The sequence below is a fragment of the Dipodomys ordii genome, unplaced genomic scaffold (assembly GCF_000151885.1).
Source record: "Dipodomys ordii isolate 6190 unplaced genomic scaffold, Dord_2.0 Scaffold91, whole genome shotgun sequence".
Taxonomy (NCBI): domain Eukaryota; kingdom Metazoa; phylum Chordata; class Mammalia; order Rodentia; family Heteromyidae; genus Dipodomys; species Dipodomys ordii.
The window spans coordinates 1,530,406-1,556,020 of NW_012267307.1; the positions used below are offsets into that span (position 1 = coordinate 1,530,406).

The 25,615-nt window shown below is 40.0% G+C and overlaps 1 protein-coding gene across 1 annotated transcript in view; it reads left to right on the top strand.

Moving 5' to 3' along the window:
- The window catches only part of Znf407 (zinc finger protein 407), a 355,534-nt gene that overhangs the window by 191,722 nt on the left and 138,197 nt on the right, over positions 1-25,615 (top strand). The window contains exons 4-6 of the mRNA XM_013026144.1: positions 9,237-9,403; positions 13,701-13,784; positions 23,003-23,123. Coding sequence (XP_012881598.1) covers positions 9,237-9,403; positions 13,701-13,784; positions 23,003-23,123 — 372 coding nt within the window. The remainder of the gene's footprint in view (positions 1-9,236; positions 9,404-13,700; positions 13,785-23,002; positions 23,124-25,615) is intronic.

A 25,615-nucleotide genomic window follows, 5' to 3' on the forward strand; every position in this document is an offset into this window, starting at 1 on the left:
GTGTGTGTGTGTGTGTGTGTGTGTGTGTGTGTGTGTGTGTGCGTGCGTGTGCGCGCGTGTGTGTGTGTGCGCGCATGCATGTGCGCGCTTGCATGTATATGCATGCTATGTCACTCTATTAGATAGACTCCTGGGTTCCTCTCATTCTCCCCATTCCCACTCCTAAAGTTCAGTGGCTTTCAGTGACTCTTGTTTTGCTATCTTCATTTATAGGTGCACTGTATTTAGGTGATGTTCACTCTCTTAACTTTCTCTTTGTGTTCCCCTGTCTAATGCTCTCAGATAGTCACACAAATACATCCATATTCTCTCTCTATATGTATGTGTGCTGGTAGCTTTAGTGTGGCCTTGTTTGTGATGGTTTGGGTAAATGCCCAGGAATGGGATTGCTGAGTCATAGGGGAGCTCTATGTGGAGTCTTTTAGGGAACCTCCATACTGTTTTCCTGAGTGGCTTACCAAATGTGCAGTCTTACCAAAAGTATAGTAGCATTCCCTTTTGGCTGCATCCCATCCAGCATCTGTTGTTACTAGATTTCTTGATTCTAGCCATTCTAACTGGGGTGAGGTAGAATCTCAGTGTAGTTTTGATTTGCATTTCTTTTATGGCTAGAGAAGTTGAGCATTTCTTCATGTTTCTATTAGCCATGTTTATTTCTTCAGAGAAGTTTTTCTTTAAGTCTTTAGCCCACTTATTAATGCGGAGGTTGTTTTCTTTGAGGATTTGTATTTGGGCATTTACTTTTTGAGCTCTAAGTCTATTTTAGATATGTGGCCCTGTTCTGTTGTATGGCTAGTGAAGATCTTCTCCCGGTCTGTAGACTTCTTATTGATCTTGCTAGCTATGTCCTTTGCCATGCAGAAGCTCTGCAAACGCATTTATCCAACTTTTCTTCGACGTTTTAATGTTTCTGGATCTTTATTAAGAATGTTTTGACCTATGCCAGGAGCCCTAGAGTTTCTCCTATTCCTTCCTGCAATACTGAAAGAACACATCTAGTATGGAGGTATGCAGCTGGAGGCAAAAGTTCTTTGCTACAGCTAACATGCCATTATTGGGCCAGATGTAAAAATGATTTCAGTGTAAATCTCAGATGAGGGTATGTTATGGTATATTTTCCTGTAGACATGCAACTGTGTGGGTTGGATGCCTGTATACTCTGATTGTGGGACTGAAGGATTAAAGCCACCTTTAATTCATATATATGTATGAGAATTTACTACATAAGCCATGTTTAGAGTGTGTATAAATTTGTACATTTTGGTGTGTATGTATAAATTTCGTAATTAGTACATTGTGCGTGTGTGTGTGTGTGTGTGTGTGTGTGTGTGTGTGTGTGTATGTAATATAAGTATGGCAAATGGTTGAGAAACCTTCATGTATGAGGCTTCTAGGTCTCAAAAAACAGGACCAACTCCCGTAATAAGGTATCTAGATCTAGCCATTGATGAAATTGTGAAAAGCAGGGCCTGAAGCGTGACTTCTTGAATCTGGTTTTGAGGGAGCACAGCTTTCTTTTTTCTAGAGTTAGCAGAGTTAGCTGTTAGCTGTGGGCTCACTCCCCCCCCCCCCCCCCCCCCGCCTACACACACAGTGTCCTGTCTCCTCCCAGCTTCTGGATTCCCCTTTTCATTGCAGAAGTTGGTTTTTGTTTTTCAGACTTAAAAGACTTGCCTTATCCTTCTAGGTTTTTCCAGCTGTTTTTCTCTATATTCATGTACACTTCAGAACTTCTTTTGTATGTCAGTCTTTGGTCTTGAATTTACTTTTTCTGCTCAAGGCTAGTGCTCTACCACTTGAGTTATAGCTCCATTTGGTCCACAGCTCCACTTCTGGCCTTTTTCTGGTTAATTGAAGATAGGTCTTATGTACTTTTCCTGTGTGTGCTGGCTTTGAACCTTGATTCTGGATGTCAGCTTCCTGAGTAGCTGGGAATACAGGCATGAGATACTGGTGCCTATCATTGTGAACACCATTTATGGCTTTCTTGCAGTATTCCTTACATTTTGTCATTTCATATTCTAATGATTTATTTCATTGATTTACATTTGATTATTGTCAGTCTCCTTTGAAGAGAAATGTATGTCTTTCATTTGTGTATAGATTTGTACATGACATAGATAATTGCATGACACACAAAGTCTTAGTGCACACTTTTGAATTGGTTGATTGTTATAAAACTACCAGAGGTATCACAATTTGAAGATTTTTAGTAGCATGTTTTAAATGTTCAAAGTCAGGGTATTTGGAATACAGGTATAAATAGAGATTGGAATGCAATTTTATCATTTTAGCTTAAATTATGTGTCAGTGAAAACAAAGACTTAAAAATTCTTTGTACATACTTTAAGCACTAATCTTAGTTCTATATTTGTTGCTGCTGTTTTAACCTTCTTCACCTAATTCCATTGTTTTCACACCTAACCTGAAGCCATAAAATTTCATTTAGTCCAGCAATAAAGTGCGTGTCTTGTTCTCCAGCCTTCACTGCTATGGTTAGTTAAAATTGTTTCCACTTCCCAACCTTCCTGACTGTACTAGGGTTGGAAGGGGTGGTTTTGAGAAGGACAAGACATTTGTGACTGGAATATATGGTGCATAGATATAGTATTATTCTTTTTACCTGCTTTATCCAGGCTGGCAGTTTAAACCTCTACAAGAAACAGGAATTATTTTAGGACTAAACCAACTTTTCAGACCATGTGGAAGGGGCTCACTGAGCCTATATCTATCTGTTAGCATTATAGAATTTGAATTTGTCTAAGGATCAGATTATTTTTCTTGAAAGGGAAGTACCTTTCATATGTCACCTATTGTCAGGGATTGCCAGACTGCAGATGATAAGCTATATCAGACTTACTTCCTCTTCCTCTGAATAAAGTTTTATTGGAACACAGTTATATTCATTTGTTAAAATACTATCTTCTGTCTTTGTGTTATATCAGCTATTCAAAGATCTCCTGACCCTAAACTTGAAAACATTTTCATCTGATCCTTTGCATAGATTTGGAGTTTCTGAATATCTGGTGTAAGAAGCTATCGTGTCTGCTGAGTACTGCAGATAGAGCTTGTAGTGTAGTGGGAAAACTCTAGCAAAACTTAAATGATGGCTTCTCCTCACCTGCCCCCAGTCCTGGGCCTTGTACTCTGGGCCTGGGCCCTATCCCTAAGCTCCTTTTGCTAGGCTAGCACTCTACCCCTTGAGCTACAGCTTCACTTCTGGAGATCAGAGTCTCATGGACTTTCCTGCCTGGGCTAGTTTCGAACTGCAGTCCTCAGATCTCAGCCTTCTGAGGAGCTAGGATAAGTGGAGCCACCAGTGTCTGGCTAAATAATGGGTTTTGGTTTAAGCAGAGTTTATGTAATTTTTGGCAATAAATAAATAAAATCCATAGGTAGGAACAATGAATTCAATTCATTTTGGCCATAGTAGTTGTGATCCTGAAGGTTTTTCTGTGAAAAAATTCATTTTCTGGCTCAGTTCTTTGTAGGCTGAGGTAGCCTGAGGTCAGTGTTTTGCTTAGTATTCCTCTCAGAAATTATTTTAACAAAGGGCGTTTCACCTCTGGAGTTGAATTGAAAGGGCCAGAAAAACATATTTCACAGCTAGGCTAAGAAGTTTAAAACTGATAGATTCTGGCATGGGTGAAGTTAAATTTCCATCTAGTTCATAAGGGTCTAGTCTGTTAATTAAGGTAATTATCATCTGTTGGGGCAAAAACAAACAAACAAACAAAACACCAAAAATGTACTGAAGACCCCTGGCTTAAGTAGCTGGCTGCCTGGTGACCTGTAAACAAGCCCTGTGGGGAGTGTTCCAGTTTTCTGAAAGCCACACACAGAGCCTTCAGGACTGGATTTGGTCACGGAGATTCTGGGACCTCATGATACAGAGTGTTCATATTTGAATTTCATCTGAAATAGGAGACTCTTGAAAGCCATCTTGACTTGAATCTCCGTGATGTTTGGCTTAGCCTGGAATGCGTTGTCAGGCTCTGACTTTGCTCATCAAGGTCTTTGCTCACACACACAGCAGGCCTTTGCAGGAAGGTCACTGGGTTCCCCGAGTGTCTCAGTGAAGTAGCAATCAGTATGTCTTTTGGCTTATCCTGTATTGAGTAACCAAAATAGGAAGAATATTTTATTTTCTATGTAAAGTTTTATGTTATGTTTAATCATCATAAAGTTTTTTGTTTTTTGGGTTTTTTTGGTTGGTCGTGGGGCTTGAGCCTCAGGGTCTGGGTGCTGCCTTGATCTTTTTTGCTCAAGGTTAGCATTCTAAGGGTTTCACAGACTTTCCTTCCCAGGCTGGCTTCGAACCAGGGTCCTCAGATTTCAGCCTCCTGAAAAGCTAGGATTACAGGCGTGAGCTACAGACACCCAGAAATACAGTATTTTTGAATGTGGTAGAAATATGACGAATAGGCTTGTTAGAGAGTAGCATTAAGTTTTTCATTGTGACACTAGTCTTTTAAAAGAAATTTTATTGTAATGGTGATGCGCAGAGGGGTTTCAGTTACATAAGTCAGGTAATGCATACATTTCTTTTTTTGGGGGGTGGTCCATTTGTAGGGCCTGAACTCTGTGCCTGGGCGCTGTCCCTCAGCTCTTCAGCTCAAGGCTAACGCTCTACCACTTGAACCAAGCACCACTTCCGGCTTTTTTCTTTTTGCTTATGTAGTACTGAGGAATGGAACCCAGGGCCTCATGCATGCAAGGCAAGCGCTCTACCACTTAAGTCACCTTCCCAGCCCATACATTTCTTTTTGAACCATGTCACCCCTCCTTTGTTTTCTCAGTTTTTCTCCTCTTCCTGTCCCCTAAAGTTGTATAGTATCTAGTGAATATCAGTGCTGAATTGGTTCATCCCTTGTTCTACCATTTCTGTGCTTCCCTCTACCTTCCCCCAAATAAACTTACATAATAAGACAAAGGGTGCAGACAAAAGGGGACCTCTCACGTGGAATAATACATTATGTTTAAATGATTTTAAACATCACATGATGCCAGGCCAAAGACTATATTATAAACATCTCAAGATTGAGATATTTGTAAGTTCTAGGTTTGTAACTGTGGCCACATTTCTCCAGATGGTTGAGTTGCTTTGTTATCCTTTGAGCAGTAGGTATATGATGACCATGTGTTCAGACTGAGCCCAGATGTACTCTTCTGCTTATTTGCTACTTTGTTAAGTTTTGTTGGCAGCTATGTAGAATTTCACATGGCAACCCTAGAGGCTGACCTTTACTCTATTGGTTATTGTATCACCATATGATTATTAAATTATCATTAAAAGGAGGCTTTCTTACAGGGGACCATGCACATCTGAGTAGCTCAAACATTATTGAAACATTCATTAGAACATTTTGCTGCTTTCCTAGTAATATAGAAATCTTACATTGTTTTCAGTTCTGTATTCTGCTTTTTTCGCACAAAGAGCAGCAGTTCCTGCCAGTTAAAAAATATAGTGTCAGTTTAGTTTTGTAATAATAATTTTGGATTAGTCAACACTTTTGTGTCACGGTTTTGAAATGGAATGACTGCATAGCCTTTTATTACCTCGACAAATTTAACTTATTCTTATATTAAAGTTACATCTGTAGCACACCCAAGTCTTTCTTTTTGGTAAGCTTTTTGTAGGTGGGAGTTGTACGATTTGTTAACTTGACAAGATTTCCCCAAGGTATCCGTAAAGGTTTTATAAAATATTACTTGATAATTAAAATGCTCTTTTAAAAAATGACAATTTAAAAATAAAGGAAGCACAGTATTAGATGTTAAATATTCTCATATTTATTTCATCTCTTCTGAAAAAAATAGCAACATCTGTTCTTGCCACATTACCCCAGTTTGCTTCCCTGTACCTCTCACCTTGAAAGTCAGCCGTGTGAAATGATATCAGTCATGTTTGTGCTTATTAGCTAGGATAATAGATCTGAAACACTGGCATCTCGTCAATTTTGAGATTTTCAAACCCATGCTGACAATTGTAGTTTTAGTTTTTTCATTCTTATGGTATTATGATATTCCATTGTTGAAGGGATATCATACAGTAAGGAGATGGTTATTTTTGTACATCTATTCATGTATAAGAGTTCCTTTTGGTTTGGGTAGAGTTAGACAGTATTCAACTTTGAAAAGCACCACTAAAATAAATATATTTCCTAGTTATTCTGTATTGTACAGACTAGAAAAAAAACACAAATAAATGCTACCCTTTTCTGTAACTTTGAAATATGTAGTTTGTGACAAAGGAAGTCCACATGGTGTAGGAACCAGAAATCCCACAACCAGATCTGCCTGTTGTTACCAGCTTGCACTTGTGTGCGCGCCAGGGAGGAATGAAAATGCACCCATTGGCAAAGTGTCCCTGGATACCAGTCAAGTTCCAGATGCCCGTCCCCTCCTCAGTGGTAGCCTTCCCCCATGCCCAGTGACTCACCTTTCACCTCCTACGGATGACCTGTAAACCTTGACTAGCAAAATTGTGTGAAGTGAACCTCTCTAAAATATACCATAAATTTGGTCAAGAAGAACTTCCTCAGTTAGCATATCGTGGGTGATGGCAAAGCACTGCCTCATCTACTGTAAGTCATGGGCTTCACCCTGTGTCTGGGCCTCTGTCCCTCTTCTGAGTGGGAGTCGTCCTGGGGAGACCTGCCTCCCCTGTGCTTTCCAGGTCTGGCTTTTTCACTATTGCCCCTCACTGCCATGCTCCCCGCCGGCTCTGCATTTGCAGCTGTCACCTGTCTTTTAAGGTCTAAGTAAGGTCTAAGTTAAACTCTTCCCCTGGGAAGCTGCTACTCTGCTTTGTCCCAGTATTGCTGTGCTTTTATGTGGCAGTATTTATTTATTATTTATTTTTGTTCTTTTTGTTTTTCTTTCTGGCATTGTGTTTATTTTGTGACTTTTTCCTCTCTTAGTAGCCTTTACTTTCCCTGAGACCCACAGCTGACTCTTCTCCCGCCAGTGTCCCTGCTCTTTGCACAGAGCCTGGCCGGACAAGCACCTTGGCATGCCTTCCTCACATCCAAACACAGCCTCACTGCGCCCTGCTGGCTTGGGCGCCCTGGCGGGCAGTCCTGGGTGCCTGTGGGTTTCCTCCAGGCCCCTGGAGAGGCACTGCCTTGCAGGAAGTGACACCGCCCTCACTGGCTTACTGCAGAGAGGCTGATATTTAAGATTACTGGGTGCTCAGGATTTGTTGGTCCAGGAGTAGAACAGCTGATGAGTAGATCGTCATCTTTATAAGGACAGTTTGCACTGGCAATATTTACAGTTCTTTTCAAAGTGCCGATGGATGCACTTATTTATTCTCACAGGGAGATTGTGTAACGTGAGGACACTGGAAGCCCACTGTGGCCTCATTTCCCTTTGATATTGGGCTGTTGTCATTTTATGACAGGCAGTCAGCTCTAGTTTAACATTTTCATTAGGCATGAATAACAGAGAACGTGTGTTGAGGTTTCATAAATGTAATTTTGTTAAATGTACAACAAGGTGGTTTTTAAAATGAGGGATTTATTTTGTCATTCATAAAGTTGTAATACAGTCTTGAGAAACTATTTGTTAAAGATAGCATCTACTTAACCTTCTTATTTATTTCTTGTAGGAGAAGGTTAGACCCACAATAAATACATGAAGAAATAAGTAGATAGAGGAATTTATCTTGGAAATAAGATCCCTGTCACTGTTTTGAAATGTTAAATGCATGAAGACCTGTCAAAGAGATATACGGATGCATTTTTTACAGTGCATTTTGAAGTGTTTAGTTATATATTTTCCATTTTCTAGTATCAGTAAGAAATGATCAAAGTAAGCCTACATTAATGGGTACAAATATAATGTCTCCTCATATACATTATAGAGATAAATTAGCAGTTTACTACTAGTGAAGCCTTTAAGATATGTTATGGCATTTCTTAAATATTTACTAAAGTTTTTCTATTTCATTTAAGCCCTAACATTTTAAGTACATATCGCAAAATGAAATATTTTTATGAAAGACAAATTGCAATTTGATTCATAGGAATTTGTAAAACTGATTTTTTGAAGTATCTCATTTGTCCCAAATGGGAGAGTTAATTATTGAGAACATGGGATTCTTTATCTACATAATGACGTCAAGGATGTGTGTAAACCCACCAGTGAAAGGCTTCGTGTGCCGCACAAGCGCACGTTCTTCCTAGTATACCTTAGAATATGTTGTGTAAATCTTTTATAAAGTGTGCTAACTGCTTAGTGTATATTTCAATTTTTAGTAGTCACCTGAGCTGCCATGTGGGTCTCTCATGGCTTAATGCTTACCAGCTTACTAAAATATTGTCATTTTAATTATTGGGTCTTAATTTGCTTCTATTTGTTCACTATCTTGAATTAATTAGCTCGACACAATTACAGAGATATCATAAAGAAAAACACCTCAGCTGTATTAGAAGTGAGAGTTAGTGATGATCTCTGCAGCGTGAGGGGAAGGGCCCGACACTCTCAGAGAGTGCTCAGAGGCGCGCTCATGATTTGCCGTCCCTGTCTTTTTTTAGGGAATTAAAAGATCTTGAATGGAACTGGGAACCTGAAATACGTTCTCATGAAGAAGTGGCTCATTATTCTCATGCTTTATTTATTTATTTTTGGCTGTTGTTGTGTTGTTCCCGTACAGGAAACAATTGTGATTTCTGTATCTCAGGCTTGTTTAAAAAAAAGAAATCTAGGTTGTGGTCTCCTTTAATTTTTATCAAAGAAAACGTTTTTATATTTCCACAGGGTAACCCAGGGGGACCCCTCAATCAGGAGGCGTTTGGGGTTCATTTTCTTTCTGGGAGCTGCAGGTTGGGAGGCGGGCTGCTCCTGCGGGCCTGGCAGTCAGCAGGGCTTGTCTGAGCGCTTGAGTATGGATAGCATTTCATTTAGCCTCTGCTCTGACAGCCCATGCCCTGGATAAGTGGTGTAGGCCTGTACAGGTGAAATCTATTCTCACTTTTGCCTCAGGGGTGACTGGACTGTAACAGAATTTTTCAAACCCGTTGGGCCCAACCGCAAAGCAGAGAATAAATGGCCGAAGTGCCAGGCCTCGACAGAAAAATCAATGCCTGGTTATACAGACATGACAGACCCGGGCTGCAGTTCTCTCCTTGGAGGCGGTGCGCACCACACTTCAGGGTGACCACACGCTCTCACGGGGCCTTGGATGTGGGTGTGCACACTGAATTCACATTGTTTTCTCTGTCCCTATGCAGGAAATTTACATGCCACTTGTGTGACAGAAGTTTCACTGAGAAGTGGGCCCTGAACAACCACATGAAACTCCACACGGGAGAAAAGCCGTTTAAGTGTACCTGGCCCACCTGCCATTACTCCTTCCTCACGGCCTCCGCAATGAAAGACCACTACAGGACGCACACAGGTGGGCCAAGCCCCTCCCAACCACCGTCCAGCCAGGGACGGGGGCTGGGCCCTGGGAGCTACACACCCACAGCCTTGACAGAAGCCTGTGAGAATGATGGCCTACTTGCAAAGTTAAGATAGTAGTAATTACACTGGGAGTGATGACACTACGTGTAATCCCAGTGCTCTGGACACAGATTCAGGAAGATTGTAAGTTTGAGTCCAGCTTGAGATATCTCCAAACAAATGACAGTCAAGTTTATAACTCAGAGGTAGAGCATTTGTTCAGCATGCATATGTGTTGGGTTCACTCCCCATCACTGGAAACAAGTCAAAGCAAGAAAACCTAAAATACTACGATAAACATATATGAAAATAACATGACATCATTCATTGCTTTGCACTGATGCTGACCGTAGCATCAAAGTGACATTTTTGTTTGTGTATTTTAAAAAGAATGGCCTCCTGATAGGAGACACATTCCCATTTGTATAGGTATATTTGTATGTGAGCCTTATCAAACATCATGTAGGAATTTTAAGTTTTCAAAAAGAAGTAGCCATATATTTTGTTATGGATGTAAGGTACGTATAATCTTTTTAAACACATAGAGTCTTAGTTTTATATGCCATTAAAAGTTTGAACAAGTAGGTATCTCTCTTCAGAGGAGAATACTGTCAGACCTAAGTGGTTTTGATTACTAATACATAGAGATCAATCTGAATTGAGCTAGTATGATTTTTAAGGTAACTATCTATTTAAAAATCCCACACTGCAGCAGTGATACTCACCAGACAATATGTTGGAAATGATCTGTACAACTTGGTGGAAGAGAAAGTGGGAGAAAAATGATGGAGGGGGTAACAAGTTCAACAAGAAATGTACTCATTACCTTATGTAACTGTAACCCCTCTACATCACCTTGGCAAGGATTTTTTTTTTAAAGCCCACATATACATGAATTTTATCTCAAACATGAAAACAACCATGTGTTTTTTTTTTTTTTTTGGGTCCGGTCATGGGGCCTGAGCTCTGGGCCTGGGCGCTTTCCCTGAGCTCTTCAGCTCAAAGCTAGCGCTCTACCACTTGAGCCACAGCGCCACTTCCGGCTTTTTTCTTTTTGTTTATATGGTGCTGAGGAATCGAACCCAGGGCCTCTGGTATGCAAGGCATGTGCTCTACCACTGAACCACCTTCCCAGCCCAACGATGTGGTATTTATACTAATGGACAGAGCCGTGTTGGGTCTGCATGTGCCTTGGGCCTGGTACTGAGGATTCTTCATTTGGGCCTTCTTAAGTATACTTCCATTAACACCGAGTTGTGATATTACTGTGTTTATGACGTCTTTGTCATGTTCTCTGGACAGTGGCCCCAAACCTTCCTGATAAAGATTGCTTGGAGGACTCTCGCATAGTGCCGTGATACCTGCATTGCCAGGTTCCACTCTCACACTCTGTAACTACATTGCTAGGAGGCGCTTCCTTCTTTCTGGGGCCATGCTACTTTCTTTAACTCAGTCTCAGGAAAATAATAAATTTGAATCAGCATTCCAAAGTGATCTTCTGATTGCCAAGAATCTTATACTATTGTTAGAAATTCTAGGATGAAAGTTCTTCCGAGGCAGCCTGTGGGAAGCCCAGGCCTCCTTAGCCCCCCTGACAAGGGTGTTGACGATTTAAGGTCTCCAGCCTGCCCTGAGAGATCACTTACATCGAACAGCAGATGAAAAGCCAGTGCAGATGTAATTTATCGTCGGCGTTTCCTTCTAAAGAATAATTGTGGAGACTTGGCTGGATCAATAATATGGATTTTTGTTGTTAGGTCTTGTAGTCTGCACCATAACGAGAGATGGGGACAGGGGCTGCTTTCTAATAGAAAATAAAGGATTGGTTTCCATGTCTCTCTGCATTGGAATGCAAAATGGCACACTGGAAACTAATTCAAATTGTTGCCAAAAGAATTCTCCCATTAAATCTCTGTTATCATAAAAAATATGCCATGGTAAATGCCTCCTCTCTACATTGTATGAAGTACTCCACGTCATTTTTTTCTTAATTTTTGCTTCTCAAAAGATACTTTTTTTTTTTACCCATTTTAACCCCCTATCGTTTCAAGAAAAAGAAAAGAAGGAAAAGAAAAAAAGAAAGAAGGAAAGAAAGAAAGAAAAAAAGGAAGAAAAAGAATGAAAGGCAAAAAATTAAATTTGGATTGAAATACAAATCAAGACACCAAAGTAAATATGACATACAATACACTGGAGACTAACATAGTAAATACAATTCTATACATCAAAGAAAAAAATCAAGGTCTCTAATGCACGTAGCATCTAATTCCATGGAAAATGAACTATTAGGATGAGACTAGAATGTAATATTGTTAATATATATGTATATATAGCATAAATAAATATGTATAGACCATAGCTCCTATGAAGATTTTCTTTGTTTTGTTACTGTTGTTAATTTATAAGGAAAACGTAAGTCACAAAGAAGTTCCAAATGGCAGAAAGGAAGAATGCTTTTCTAGAATCTCAAAGTAACGGGAGTACTCATCCCTCCCTAGAATCCCAGGCAGGTGGATGCTTCCACCCCAACACTGCCATTGCCCAACCCCTGCAGCGTGAGCGCCCATCTGTGTGTGTGCAGTGACAAATCTGCACTTCTGCACTCAGCCTGTGTGCGACAAAGCATGTTTCTGCCTGTGTTATACACACAAGAATTCTCAAAACAATGGTGATAAGTTGTACAGAACGATTTTGCCTCAACACAGAATAGTATGTTAATATTAAAGACCAAGTTGTCTTTTGAGAGTTTAAGAAGCCTATTTTAATGGTTTTTAATTGATAATACAGTTAGTTAAGACGATTTCTATTTTAGATTGATTCAATTATTAAATAAGTGATTATGATTAAACTTTATTCTTTATAGCTCATCTTCTCTATTCTTTCTGTATTGAAATACTTCACGGAATAAACTTAACTTTCTAATATGAAAGTGAGGATAGTATTTTATTTCAACTTTTGCTTTTGAATGATTAATTTTTAACCATACCATTGGGGAATATGTTTAAACATACTTTTAAGGGTTTCTTTAGTAAAAACTCTTCATTTAAGTTAGCAGATCTAGTAATGCTCTTAAGTAAAGGGAGTACTCCTTTTGAGTTACTAAAGTTACATTTCTATAATACATTTATTATGTATTCTAACCTTATAAGACAGTTAATAATTTCCCAGCATGCTGCAGGCTGAATATATGTTGTGATATACTAAAACACAGAAACTGAGCAGGCTGGTAGGGTCAAAACTGGAAAGACTTGTTGCTTTAGATGCCTAATTTAGTAAAGTAGTTAAAGATAGATATACATGATTTATTTCTGGAGAAGTATTTTATAATTTCACTGAATCTCTCTAAGGTTAGCATTTTTATTCTGTTTTGCTCTTCTTTGTGAGTCTTATGGGATGAACTGCCTAGCTGGCCAGCACTTATTGCTTAAATATGTTATGGTAGAAAGATATATTGCATTTATAAACTGCCTGGCAAGATGTTAGCTTGTGTAAAATGCTTTAAAAATAAGCATTTTTCCACTTAGCAAATACTTGCATCTGCCAAAGCTGCCTGTAATTGTTGCAGAATTTTCCAATCAGGAACGCTCATTAAAGATAAATCATAAGAGTTTTTGTAGCATTTATTTAGCAATCTTGGACATCTTTTTTTTATGCCATGAAAGTTTGAGAGCCATAACAGCATTGAGTTGTGCTTGATACAGAGTAAATATCATCGTTACTTGGGATCCTTAAAGAATATAATTTAGTTTACATTATTAAGTAGGAAGTGATTGAAGAAGACCCTGATAGATCAGATAAAACCAACTCAGTATTCCTAGGTTGTGATAAAATCCAATGTATTTTATTTAAACAGAATCATATATACTGTATATTAACTATGCCAAGCAATCTTTACTCAGCTCAGAAAGGCCAGATGTATGGGAATTGTAAAAAATCGGGATATGCATAAAAACTGTTCAAGTGCATAAAGCAGCCCCATCTGGAAGACATCTACCAGAAATGAAGTTGTACAAAACCATTCCATTGATAATAAAGCTAATTTTTATGGGTCTGACAAGTATGTAATTATGTTCAGTGGTGCTTTTCAGATTTTATCACAGTCAATAAACCGCAGTGGTAATTTCATTCCCATTTGACATATTTACATGGAAACATTTGATTGGAGGAATTAGTAACCCTGAAAGCCTTGATAGATATGTTTTAATGATCTGTGACCTCCACAGTCCCTCATCTGTTTATTGTTGCAACAGGCGAGAAGTCGTTCCTGTGTGACCTCTGTGGCTTTGCGGGCGGGACCAGGCATGCCCTCACCAAGCACCGCCGACAGCACACAGGTCAGTGCCTCAATGCCGAAACCCACGTCCCTGCCCTTCGCAGAAGGGACAGTCCAGCCCCTCACCCGCTTCTCTGTTTATTTACAACCTGACATTATTCAGTAGAAATTTCTGCACTTCCCCAGTACACGGATTTATACAAAAACCAACCTGCCTCCCTTTACTTATTTAAAAATGGAAATGTTTGTGTTTCAGGGATCGAGTATCCCTAGTTAAATTCATGGTAAGTAGGGAACAAAAAACACTTTGGTTCTGAAAGGTTAGATAAATGAGGCGTTTCCCCTTTGTCTGTAAGACAGCCTTTGCCTGGGGATGAAGTCCGAGCCCACATCAGTCCTCCTCTGTCCCCACTGAGAGCTCCACCCACCTGCCTCCTCAGCTGCCCACAGGTGTTTCTAGCATCCTCTCCTCTGTCTTTCTCTGTACCGGCATGCCTGGCCATCCCTTTGTCAATCATTCTGTGGGTTGGTTTGGTCCAAAGTCAGTGCTGGTTATTTTTGCTTTTAAGAATGATTAGTAACAAAGGAGCAACATTAGATAATAATTGTGGACATTGGGCTGGGAAGGTGGCTCAGTGGTAGAGCGCTTGCCTTGCATGCATGAGGCCCTGGGTTTGATTCCTCAGCACCACATAAGCAAAAAGAAAAAAGCTAGAAGTGGCGTTGTGACTCAAGCGGTAGAGTGCTAGCCTTGAGCTGAAGAGCTGAGGGACAGCGCCCAGGCCCAGAGTTCAGGCCCCATGACCAGACCTCCCCCCCCCAAAAAAAAATTGTGGACATTGAAATGATGTGCTAATTCCACAAAATGGAACAGATTTTTGTGATTAGACACAATATAAAAAATGAAAAGTTATGAGCACTTATCAAATCTCATTTCATATGTAATCAAATATGTCTAATCAAATATGTAGTCAGGTAGGTGTTACATATAATTATTTACATAATTCTAAATATGTGTTCAAGATGGTCAGGGCAGTTGTCCATGGTAATTGCTAGTAGAACCTCATTTTATTATCAGATCTTTCCTAGATGAGATGGTAAGTCATTCCATAACAATGTATACCTAAATGTTAAGCCTTTCTTTGTGTACTGTGAGAATGGTTGGATTTTCCAGTCACACTCCACATGGTGTGAAATTAGCATACAGCATGTTATATATGGAACATTGTGATTATGAATTGCGATGTTAAATAGGTACAGGCTGCTTCTGTTCCCAAGAACCCATTTGGGGAGGTAAATGAAAAGGACTGCCATCATTACTCCATGATCTTAAGTATGCTCAGTTCAGATTTCTATGTGGGTTAAAAGCCATCGATTCCATAGATATTTTCATTGTCTAGCATGATGTTGGACATATAAACTTATGAATGTTAAGAGTCATTGCAAGCTTAAAGAAGTCACCGTGCATATATGATTTTAATCCCTGACTCAGGGGCTCAGTACAGGTGACCGGAAGGCACAGTGCATGGTGAGGCCTAGGCAGAATGTGCAGAAACAGAGTGCTCATTAGGGCTCTTTCTCGTAATGTTTTCATCTTATTGGCATTCCAAGTGTTATGATTTATATGTCATTATAGCCCACCTGGTTCTGTCTGGTTTGGCCTCCGGGGACAGCAGCCTCCCTCTGTGCCACCTCTGCGGTGGCAGCTCCTCTCTTTGCCCGCAGTGGAGTCATCCCACTGCGGTCACAGGCGTTCCAGGTGATGGATCGATCAGGAAGCCTGCATCGAGCCGGCACAACTTTATATTTTATGTCAGGTCCAGAGGCTCCTTATTACTTTGCTATTAACTTTATACCATATAGGACAATGTCTCACAGACAGAGGTATTTGTCTTTTTGGCATTTATCTGCCTCTGTGGCACAAATCAAACATGATTCTTTAATACCAAAGTCAGTTCTTAAGACTGTCGGCTTCAACAAAACAGCTCCGTACAACTCGGTCTAGGCACTTAGCTTTTATACTGGATTTGAAATGCTTAAGCAACACACAACTTTTTGCCCCTAGGTTGGACCTGAATGGTACATTTGAAATCTGTATTTCTCACATGTCTTCCTCTTTGACATGGTTTACCTTTTACCACAGAGTGTCCAGGCAAATTGCAATCCAGCTGGAAAGGGATAGGTTTCCAAAGTGTTCCAAATGGCGTAAATAATTCCCTCCTGCAATGCAGACTGTCTAGGGGCTGACACAAAACATCTTCCATTCTGAGATTTACTTTTATCACCTGTCAGAGACCCTTGATTCAAGGGCATGAGAGCCAATCCTCATGTGCTGCTCAAGAGTCCTGGCCAGCTTAATAACCACCAGCTCACCCTAAGGAATGCAAAGTGTGATTTCCAGGAGATGTGGTCAGCCAGTCTGACAGATGGTTGATGCACAAAAGGACGGGGCACTGTGGCAACATGCTATTCCAGTGTCCCTGCTCTGTCCATCCTCTACTTTCTGTCACAGTACTTAAGGTGCAGAGTCTTTCTTGATGCCTGTTTGGGGCAACATTACTTTTTTTTTTAAAGGAAAGTATGAAAAACAGAAGTTTAAAATGATAAGTATTGTTATATAAGAGAAAATTTGAAAGCACATGATATTTTCTTAGGCATTTTTGTTACTGGTTTAGGTTTAGAGGCACACTAGAATTGTCCAGACTAGTCTTGAACTTATAGGTTCTATTGATCTTCCCACATCAGCTTCTAACGTAGCTGTGACTACAGGAACACACCTCTGCACCTGACATTGTTCTCTTTTGAATAGCTTATGTCCAGGTATCCCCCTTTGACTTGTGGATAGGTAATGCTGACGGAGTTGGTACCATTTCAACTCAAGTTTATTTATCCTTTTGGCTTTAAAATGACAAGAAATTGAGACACAGTCATCTATTTTAGGTGTCCATTAAAAACTTCATCACAGGTTTTATACCTCTTCGCAAAGCACTTTCTAACTTCCAGTTAGAAAACGGCAATTCCTTCAGTTTTTGAATTTTCATTCAGTCTTCACAGTGCAGAAGTTGGGTTGTTTTTACTTAACTAGCAAGAATTCTGTCTGTATTTCTGCATTGTGTTTTCCTGAAGAAATTACCCATGAGTGATTTTTAAAGTACCAAATTAAATATTAGAGTAATAGCACTGAACATGTTGCATGGAACAGTAGATGAGTTGCAAACTGACTACTGTATGCAGATTTGAATAAACTGTAGTTTCCAAAAATTGCCCTGGAGTTCTTATCAAGAGCTCAGATATATGATAAGCTTTCTTTACCATAGTATTTCATAGCATACATTTTCAACATATCATATTTTCCCCTTTCATTTTTGTATATGATTCAAAATTATACAATTTAGTCTGTAGTATGATTAAACTAAAAGGACAGTGATAATCTGTAATTTATACAACATAATATTAGCTTGATATGAACTTTCAATTATTACATTTATAAGGAATGTAAAAGACCTTGCTCTTTCAATGTGTTGTTTTTAAGACTAAATTACTGCTAAAAATATTCTGAAGATTTAAATGAAGCAACCTACACTGACCACATTTTAAGAGAGCTTATGTTAAATTTCCAAACCAAGATTAATAAGTTTGAAGATCTTAAATTTTATAATTTAAACCACTGATTTAGGCAATGGAGTTTATAATTGATACCCACCTTTACTTTCTCAAGATACCTGCTGAATCAATCAAAATGGGTATTGAGGTTGTCTTCCTAAGTCAAAGCAGAGTAGGAATGAGTTACATGCTCAGTCTTTTTACAGAAGTTAAGGCAATATTGTGAATTTGAATAATGAACTAAATATCAATTTATTTATTATTGCATTATGTTCAAAGTGAAAGATTTACATTAATAACTTGAACTCTCTTCTATTGTATGGCTATCATAATCCTGTCAGTATTTTCTTGCTGTTAAGATGGACAGATGGACCAGAGTAGTAGAATGGAATCCTGAAATAGACTTCTGCATATATTTTTCAATTATTTTCAAACCAGGTTTTAAACAAGGTTTATTCAGAGATAAATATAGGAAAGAACACATAATTCTCTGAGTAGAAACCTCAAAATGCTGTTGAAACCACTGCCCTGTGCATGGATTAGTAGAATTGAACAGATAAGATTTCATGTCTTTCCACATTTATCCCTGCAAACCTTTCTTTTTAAATAAACATGTCAGGTTGATTTAAACGTTCAGGGGAAAATGTAAAGGTCTGATAGTCACAAGGGGTTGGAAATGTCGATTATGCTCATGTTTGTAAGACCTGTGCTACAGGACCTCAGGACTTCTGCCAAGCAGCCGTACTCACATCCAGGTGTTGTAGTCAGGGCAGACAGGTCCATCAATTGGACGAAGTAACTTATTGACGCAGAAGTATGTATACTTGGCCAATTGGTTTTTTTGTGCATGCATGCTGGTACGAGTGCTTGAACTCAGGGCCTTGTATTCTTGCTTGGCTTTCTTGCTCACAGCTGGTGCTTAATCACTTGAGCTATGCCTCTAGTCTTGAATTTTTCTACTTAAGTAGAGGTGATGCTTTATGGATTTTTCTTCTCAGGTTTGCTAGAAATGCCCATCCTCCAAGCCTCAGCCTCGTAAGTAGATAGGGTTACAGGCATGAGCCCCCAGCACCCCTGCACATGGATTTTCCCCTGTGGATCAATACACGTTAGCCTTTGCAACATGTAATACTGGAACAATTGGATATTCATATGCAGTTAAAAATAACTTTGACCCATACTTCATGCTCTGTATAAAATTGACTCAGCGATCATAATCTAATTGTCAAATTTGAAGCTATGTAAATTGTAGAAGAAAGCAAATGAGAAAATTTTTGTGATCTTGAGTATATATCATATCCAAAGACTTCTTGGTTATGATATCAACAGCACAGAAAAGCAAAAGTACTTGAAATATTAATAAACTGAACACTTTTTAAAGTAATACTTAATGCCCTTCAAGAATTGCCAAAAAGAAAATGAAAACACAAATCATTGACTAGGCAAAACTATGTGCAAATCACAAATCTTAGGAAGGATTTGTATCTAGAATATTTTATATATCACTCAAAACAGAATTCTGAGGAAACAACTAAGTGAAACAGGTTTGAAATATTTGAGCAGATACTTTACAAAGAATAAAGAAGTATGGCCAGTAAGTATATAAAGAGATCCTTAGCATTTAGAAATTCAGATTTGAAGCAAATTTTTGCGAAAATGTACAGCAACTGGAATATTCACAGCTGGTACAAATGCAAAATGGGCAAACATTTGGCTTACAGACAATGATTTATAGCAAAATTATTTATTGTGCTGGCCAAAAATGAAAACAACTCCAATGTCCTTAATGAATAAATGGATAAGCAAACTTTGGTACAGTCTGGTAATAAATACTGTTCAGCAAGGAAAGCAAATGAAGTAATTTACACCCTTACCCATGTACACGAGTCACAAATAACTATGCTGCAAGAAAGAGGATAGGCTGAATAGAGTAAGTACTATATGGTTCCGCTATGTAAATTTCTGGGAAATTAACTGATAGGAATGGTAACAGAAAGCAGGTGTGCGGCACTTGGGAAGGAACTACCAGCTTTGGGCACAGGAATCCTTTGAGATTGGTTGTTTTTATTCATTGTCTGTGTTGCAGTGTTAGTTACATCAACAACAAAACCTAGATTGTGTACTATAAATATAGAAAAGTTTTAATTAACTCCTAGAAGCTCTTTAAATGTTTTATATGGCCTGTTATGTTTGGTCTAGACAGATATGCCAAATTGCTGAACTAATACATGTTCTTTTTCTTCTGCATGTTTTACTTTGGCATTGGAATGTACTTAAATTACTGTACATTGAACTTTGTGAGCAAAGATCACTCTTAAAATGAGTGTAACATTTTCATGTATTTTTTAATATGTGGTTGTTTATTTCTATGAGATAGAATTTCCTTTGGTCGAATTATTTTCCTCTAGGCTTCTGCAGTGGGAACATCATATATTTTTCCTCAGAGATAATCCCACTTTCATGGTCATCTTGGTTTCTGTGTGTCATCTAATACACCTGAGTTGTCCACAGCAATTTAAGTTTCTTGCCTAGAGGTCTTAAAATGGAGGGCAAAGAGTTACTAAGACTGAGGTGATAACTTGATTGAAGCTGGGAAGGTGGGATTTATCTTAAGGACAGGTGTCTGAAAGAAACAAAAATCTTTGAGCCAAGTGTTATTTTCTCTGTTTTGTATGTGTTTTTTTCTTTTTTAAAGAATAAGGCAAGTAGAAATTTTTCCTACTAGAAAATTCAAGTAGAAAATTTCCTACTAAATGCTATCTTAACAAAGGAGGAGGCAACAATGCTTGATAACAAATGTGCTCATTACCTTGCCCTTGTAATTGTAACCCCTCTGTATGGTATTTTCACAATACAAAATAAATAAATGCTATCTTAGGTCATGTTCACTTACTATGCAAAACCAGTAGTGTTTTGCTGTCTGCTGAGTGTTGGTCTTTTTCTTGGCTCTCAACTGAGTGTATGCTAGTTATCCACGTTTAGGACGTGTTGTCATACTCATGATAAGAGCAGACAGGCACTGAGCACTCCGCTAAGTGTGCTGTGTGTCCTCTGAATCCTCGCAGTCACCCGCCCTTTGGCAGTATTATCCTTGTGGTCTTCCTGGAGAGGTCTGACAGTAACAAGGAGATACAGCAAGACCGGGGTTGGAAGTGACGCCCATCTGGCTTCATCCATCCCCTCCCCTGTGCTGTGATGAGATAAAATGCCCTCACAGAAGGTGCCTGCCCTTGGTTGTGTGCTCCCACCCCGCTGGGGAGGGCCACTGACGTAGGCCGACAGCACTTGGGGCAGATTTATAAACAGGACAGAGAGACGCTTGTTAGCCAGGTTTTTGTAGAACCCCAGTATGCTAAGGTACTTGATTCATCATTTTTTAAACAAAATCAATATATGTGTTACACAGTCTTAAAACCCCCCAAAAGAAGTGATCAGTACAGTTAGAGACGACAGGAAAACTCATCCACCCAGCATGTTAAACTTATTAGGAAATGGAACTATTTGGAGGAATTCTAGTCCACGTTACTTGCTTGGGGGTAGTAGAGGACTGAGGCCTTCCTCTTCCTGAGGCCTTCCCCGACGTACAGAAATGCAGTGTGATTAAGGTGTCATTCTGTTTTCTGGTAGCTACATTTACCAAAAAAAGAGAAGGGTAACAGATTATTTTTGTACAAAGATTTTGAAATTTGTTGTGTTTTATACTTGTGACATATACCCTATTTCCTAGGACAAATTTGCATTTAGAATAAATCATCTATATTTAGATTTGATAAGACTTGCCATTCTGAGTGTGCCTTCACACCCCTAAGCTATTGTAGCCATATTTAAACATACTTCAATAGTTGAGTTGAAAATAAATTGCCGTATTTCACATTCTTGCCAGCCAAACGAGGTAGAACTAGAAACTGGGAATTCTTATGATTTTTAAATATATGAGATACCTGTACACTCATGCATGTAGCCGCACGTTTAAGATCGTCAAGATATGGAACCAGCCCAAGTGCATAGAAAACGGATGATTGGACAGATTGTACTGCATACATACAATGGAGTATTATTCTGCCGCCAACAAAAGTTGTGTTATTTGTAGATCAGTGGAGGGAACTGGAGATTGTTAGGTGAAGTGAATTATGCCAAGCTAAGAAAGACAAATATTGCATGTTTGCATTCATATGTGCCCTGCCTCCACCCTAAATATCTGACATAACTGTGAAAGGGGAGTTTTTTAGGGGAACAAGTTTAGGAGTACAGTCAGGTGGGAAGTGGAGGAAAGGGGGTTCTGATGGGAAAATGCCATAGCAGTGCATTCTTAACTAAAAATATGAAAACAGCATGGTGACATGCCCCAGCACCTGTTACAAAAGGGTGTCTCACAGTGAGACGTAGAGATGGATAGTGAATATGATCAAAGTATATACACCTTGTAGATAGCATAATGAAAAAAACACCTTTATGCAATGTATGCTGTTAACAAGAAGAAAACTGCCCCATAAATTGCTAAAGAAGAAAACCAGCTGGCAAGTGTGTGTGTGTGTGTGTGTGTGCGCACGTGTGTGTGTGCGTGTGCGTGTGCGCGCACGCGCGCATACGCGCACCCATGCCTGTGCCACTGGGAGGGTACTTGTGGAGAGGAACAGGAGAAATTTGAGGAGCTAGGCTTTGCTTTATTAGGATCTGCACTGCTGCTCTACTGTCCTGGTCCTTGGCGGGGGGCTGTGTCTGCATAGGGGTGGTGTGCTTTTGAGGGTTGGACTACTACTTTATGGATTTGAGTCTTTCATCTTTTTTGCCTCTTGTTGCTGTTGTTGTTGTTGACATATTGAGGTTTCAGTGCTGAGTCTCCCACTTGCTAGGCTACCACTCTATATCTGGAGACACAAATCCTTTCCCTTTTTCTTTGTATTTAATGTTAGGAAATCAGTAAAGTTTGCACTCTATATTCAAAGTGCACCTCTATGGTATGTTTTGCCAGGATTTAAAGGGTACTTTACTTTTTTTTCTAATGGCTTTTGATAATTTGTTGCATCATTTCAGATACACTGCAGATCATACCTACAATTTAGAATCCTGTTTATAACAAGACATGCCTCACCTGTTTGTTGTATACCTTATTTATATTCTAATACAGAAAAAATGAAAATTTATTCTAAATTTCTGTCTTTGAGAATAAACACTCAAGTATCCCAAATGTGTGTGTGGCCCATGGAATGATACTCTGCACACTTAAGAAATCCCTTCCCCTACCCCTCCTCTGCCCCTTCCCCTTCCTCTTCCCTCCCTTACCTTGTCCCCTCCCTTCCCCTTCCCTGTCCCCTGCCCCTTGCCTATCTTCTTCCTCTTCCTCTTCCTCTTCCCATTCCACCCTTCCCCTTTCTCCCTTCTCCTTCCTTTTTTTTTTTTTTTTTTTGCAGGTCCTGGAGCTTGAACTCTGGGCCTGGGCACTGTCCCTGTACTACTTTTTTTGAGTCACAGGGCCACTTCTGTCTTTTTCTGTGACTAATTGGAGATAAGAGTCTCATGGACTAAGATCCTCAGATCTCGACTTCCTGAGTAGCTAGGATTACAAGTGTGAGCCTCTTTTGCCTGCCTGGAAATCGGTTCCTTCACAGGCTGCCAACACCTGGCTTTGTCCCCACACCCAGTCATTATTGACATACATTTCTTGTTGTTTTCCAGGAGAAAAGCCTTTCAAATGTGATGAGTGTAACTTCGCCTCCACCACCCAGTCCCACTTGACTCGGCATAAGCGAGTGCACACTGGAGAGAAGCCATACAGGTGCCCCTGGTGTGACTACAGGTAAGGAGCCCGATGTCCCCCTCAGGCCACCAGTACGCTGACGGTGTTCCTCATGAGCAAATGTGGTTTCCTGCTGGTTCTGGTGCTTCATGCCTGAAATCCAAGCTACTCTGCTGTCAAAGATCCAGAGGATGCAGTTCAAGGCTACCCTGGGTAGAAAAGTAGTAGATGGGGCCAGAGGAGGGGATCAAGTGGAAGCATGAGGCCCTGAGTTCAAACTTCAGTCTCACCAAAACTATGGTTAAGATGGTAAATTCTGTTTTATATACATACACACACACACACACACACACACACACACACATACACACACATATTTGAAAGTTTAAGTTTAGTACCTAATCTTAGTAACTTTCTTAAAATATTTACATTTTAGAGCAATTTTATATTTTTCAGTAAAATGAATAGTTGTTTCTAGATACCCTTCCCTGTGTATATGTAAGTCCCTTAGTTACCAATGCTCACACCAGAGTGGACCCTTTCTTATATTTGAGTACCAGAAAAGACCATTAACATCCACAGTCCACAGGACTTGGAGATTTCCTGGCTTTGAACAAATTCACGACAATGTGTGTCTACCATCCTAGTATGTACAGTTTTAAAGCTGTTTCAATACAGAATTCATTGCATTTTCTCGTTTCATCTTGGCGGTACTGCGTTTGAAATCACGGTCTTGTTTTGGTAAACAGGCATGTTTCCAACCATCTCCCCATCTGCTTTAGTTATTTTTTTAGAGTCTCGCAGTTTTTACCCAGGACGGGCCTTCGACAGTGATCTCCCTGCCTGTGCCTGCCGGGTATCTGGGACTATAGGAAGGAGCCACCACTCCTGTGTTACTTGTTCAAATGGAGTCTCACTACCTTTTTGTCCAGACTGGTCTTGACCTTCAGTTCTCCCATCTCTACCTCCTGTGTATCTGGGTTATATATGTGAGTCACTGTGTCTGGCTTTGTTTTAGTCATGTTCATATATTGTCCTCTTCTTTTTTTTACATGATTTCCAGTGTTTTGTATCATTGCTCAAAAGTCAGTTTGTTACCCAGCATTGTACAGTATCTTCTTCACCAGGAGCGAAGTCCTCATGGAGACAGAGAATACGGAGTACTTTGTGCTTTAAAGGCGTTAGTGCCTAAGAAGTGACTTGTTTTTCCCAAGTACTTGTAAATGGACTTCAGTGAGTGGAGAACATGGAGACACCTTTGTGCCAGCTGTGGTCCCCCCGCAGGGAGCGCCTGTGCTTTGAAATTAGAGAGGATGGGCCATGTGGATCCTCAGCGCAGACTGCACCCCGGGGTCACGGTGCTCAGTCCCCTCTCCGGCAGTCCCCTAGGATGTGTAGACCAGTGGTGGGGGGAGGGGGAGACGGAGCTCTGTGCAGGCTTCCCGTGCCCACCTGTGTTGGTGAGCTGGCGCCCCTTCTGGAGGCTGGGGCCCCGTGCAGCCTGTCCACCCCTGAGACACCTCTGTCAGGTGCCCCCTCCGCCTCCGCTGAACACCACACTGTGGCTTCACACTGCAGTGGGACACGGCATCCAGGTCTACTGAATCGAAGCATGTGTCCATGATACTTGGAGCCCCTCTAGGAATCAGACTCTGTGCTCTTGTGCTCCAGTGCCCTCAACAAACAGACTGCCATAACCACTGCTACCAGCCACACGATTGCACTAAGTCTTATGTGAAAGGTCACTGACCAGTACAGAGATAGTATAGACGTATTTCATTCTTTAATGAGTTACTCATTCACCATTTTATGAGTTCTGTTCACATTGATATTTCTTGGAAATTTTGGAAAATGATGGACCAATTAGAAAGCAGACATAGAAATTTTAAAATGCTGATAATAAGGATTCTGCAAAAATTAAACATTATCAAGTGTTCTTTCCCTTATTACAGAGAAAACCATAATTGCCTTCCCCTCTGAAACAGAAAGGCAATTAGAAAATTAGAAACACTTATGCACTTTAGTCTATACCCTATGAATGAATATTTTCGATCTGTCTGTCTGTCTGTCTCTTTTTAGCTGGCTAGCTATATCTCTATTGCAGTTGGAACTCAGAGCTTTGTATCCCCCCCCCCCTTTTTTTTTTTTGCTGGTCCTGGAGCTCTTACTTGCTCCAGGCTAGTGCTCTAGCACTTGAGATACAGTTCCACTTCAACTTTTTTTGTGTGGTTGATTGGAAATAAAAGTCGAATGTACTTTCTCATCTCACCTGGCTTTGAACTGTGATCCTTGGGCCTGAGCCTCCTGAGTATCTGGTATTACAAGTGTGTATCACCAGCCCCTAGTGGGTTCTGTGTATTATTTAGCTGGGGCTACACTGGCGTTGTGATCCTCTTGGTCTCTGCCGCTCCAGTAGGTACATTTTACAGCATGGACCCCAAACCGTCCCGCCAAACAGCTGCTTTTTACAAAGCAGGATTATTGTATCAAATAAGGTTACATGCAGAATTCCACATATAAAGTAGGTCAAATAGTATGTACCAGTTTCAAAT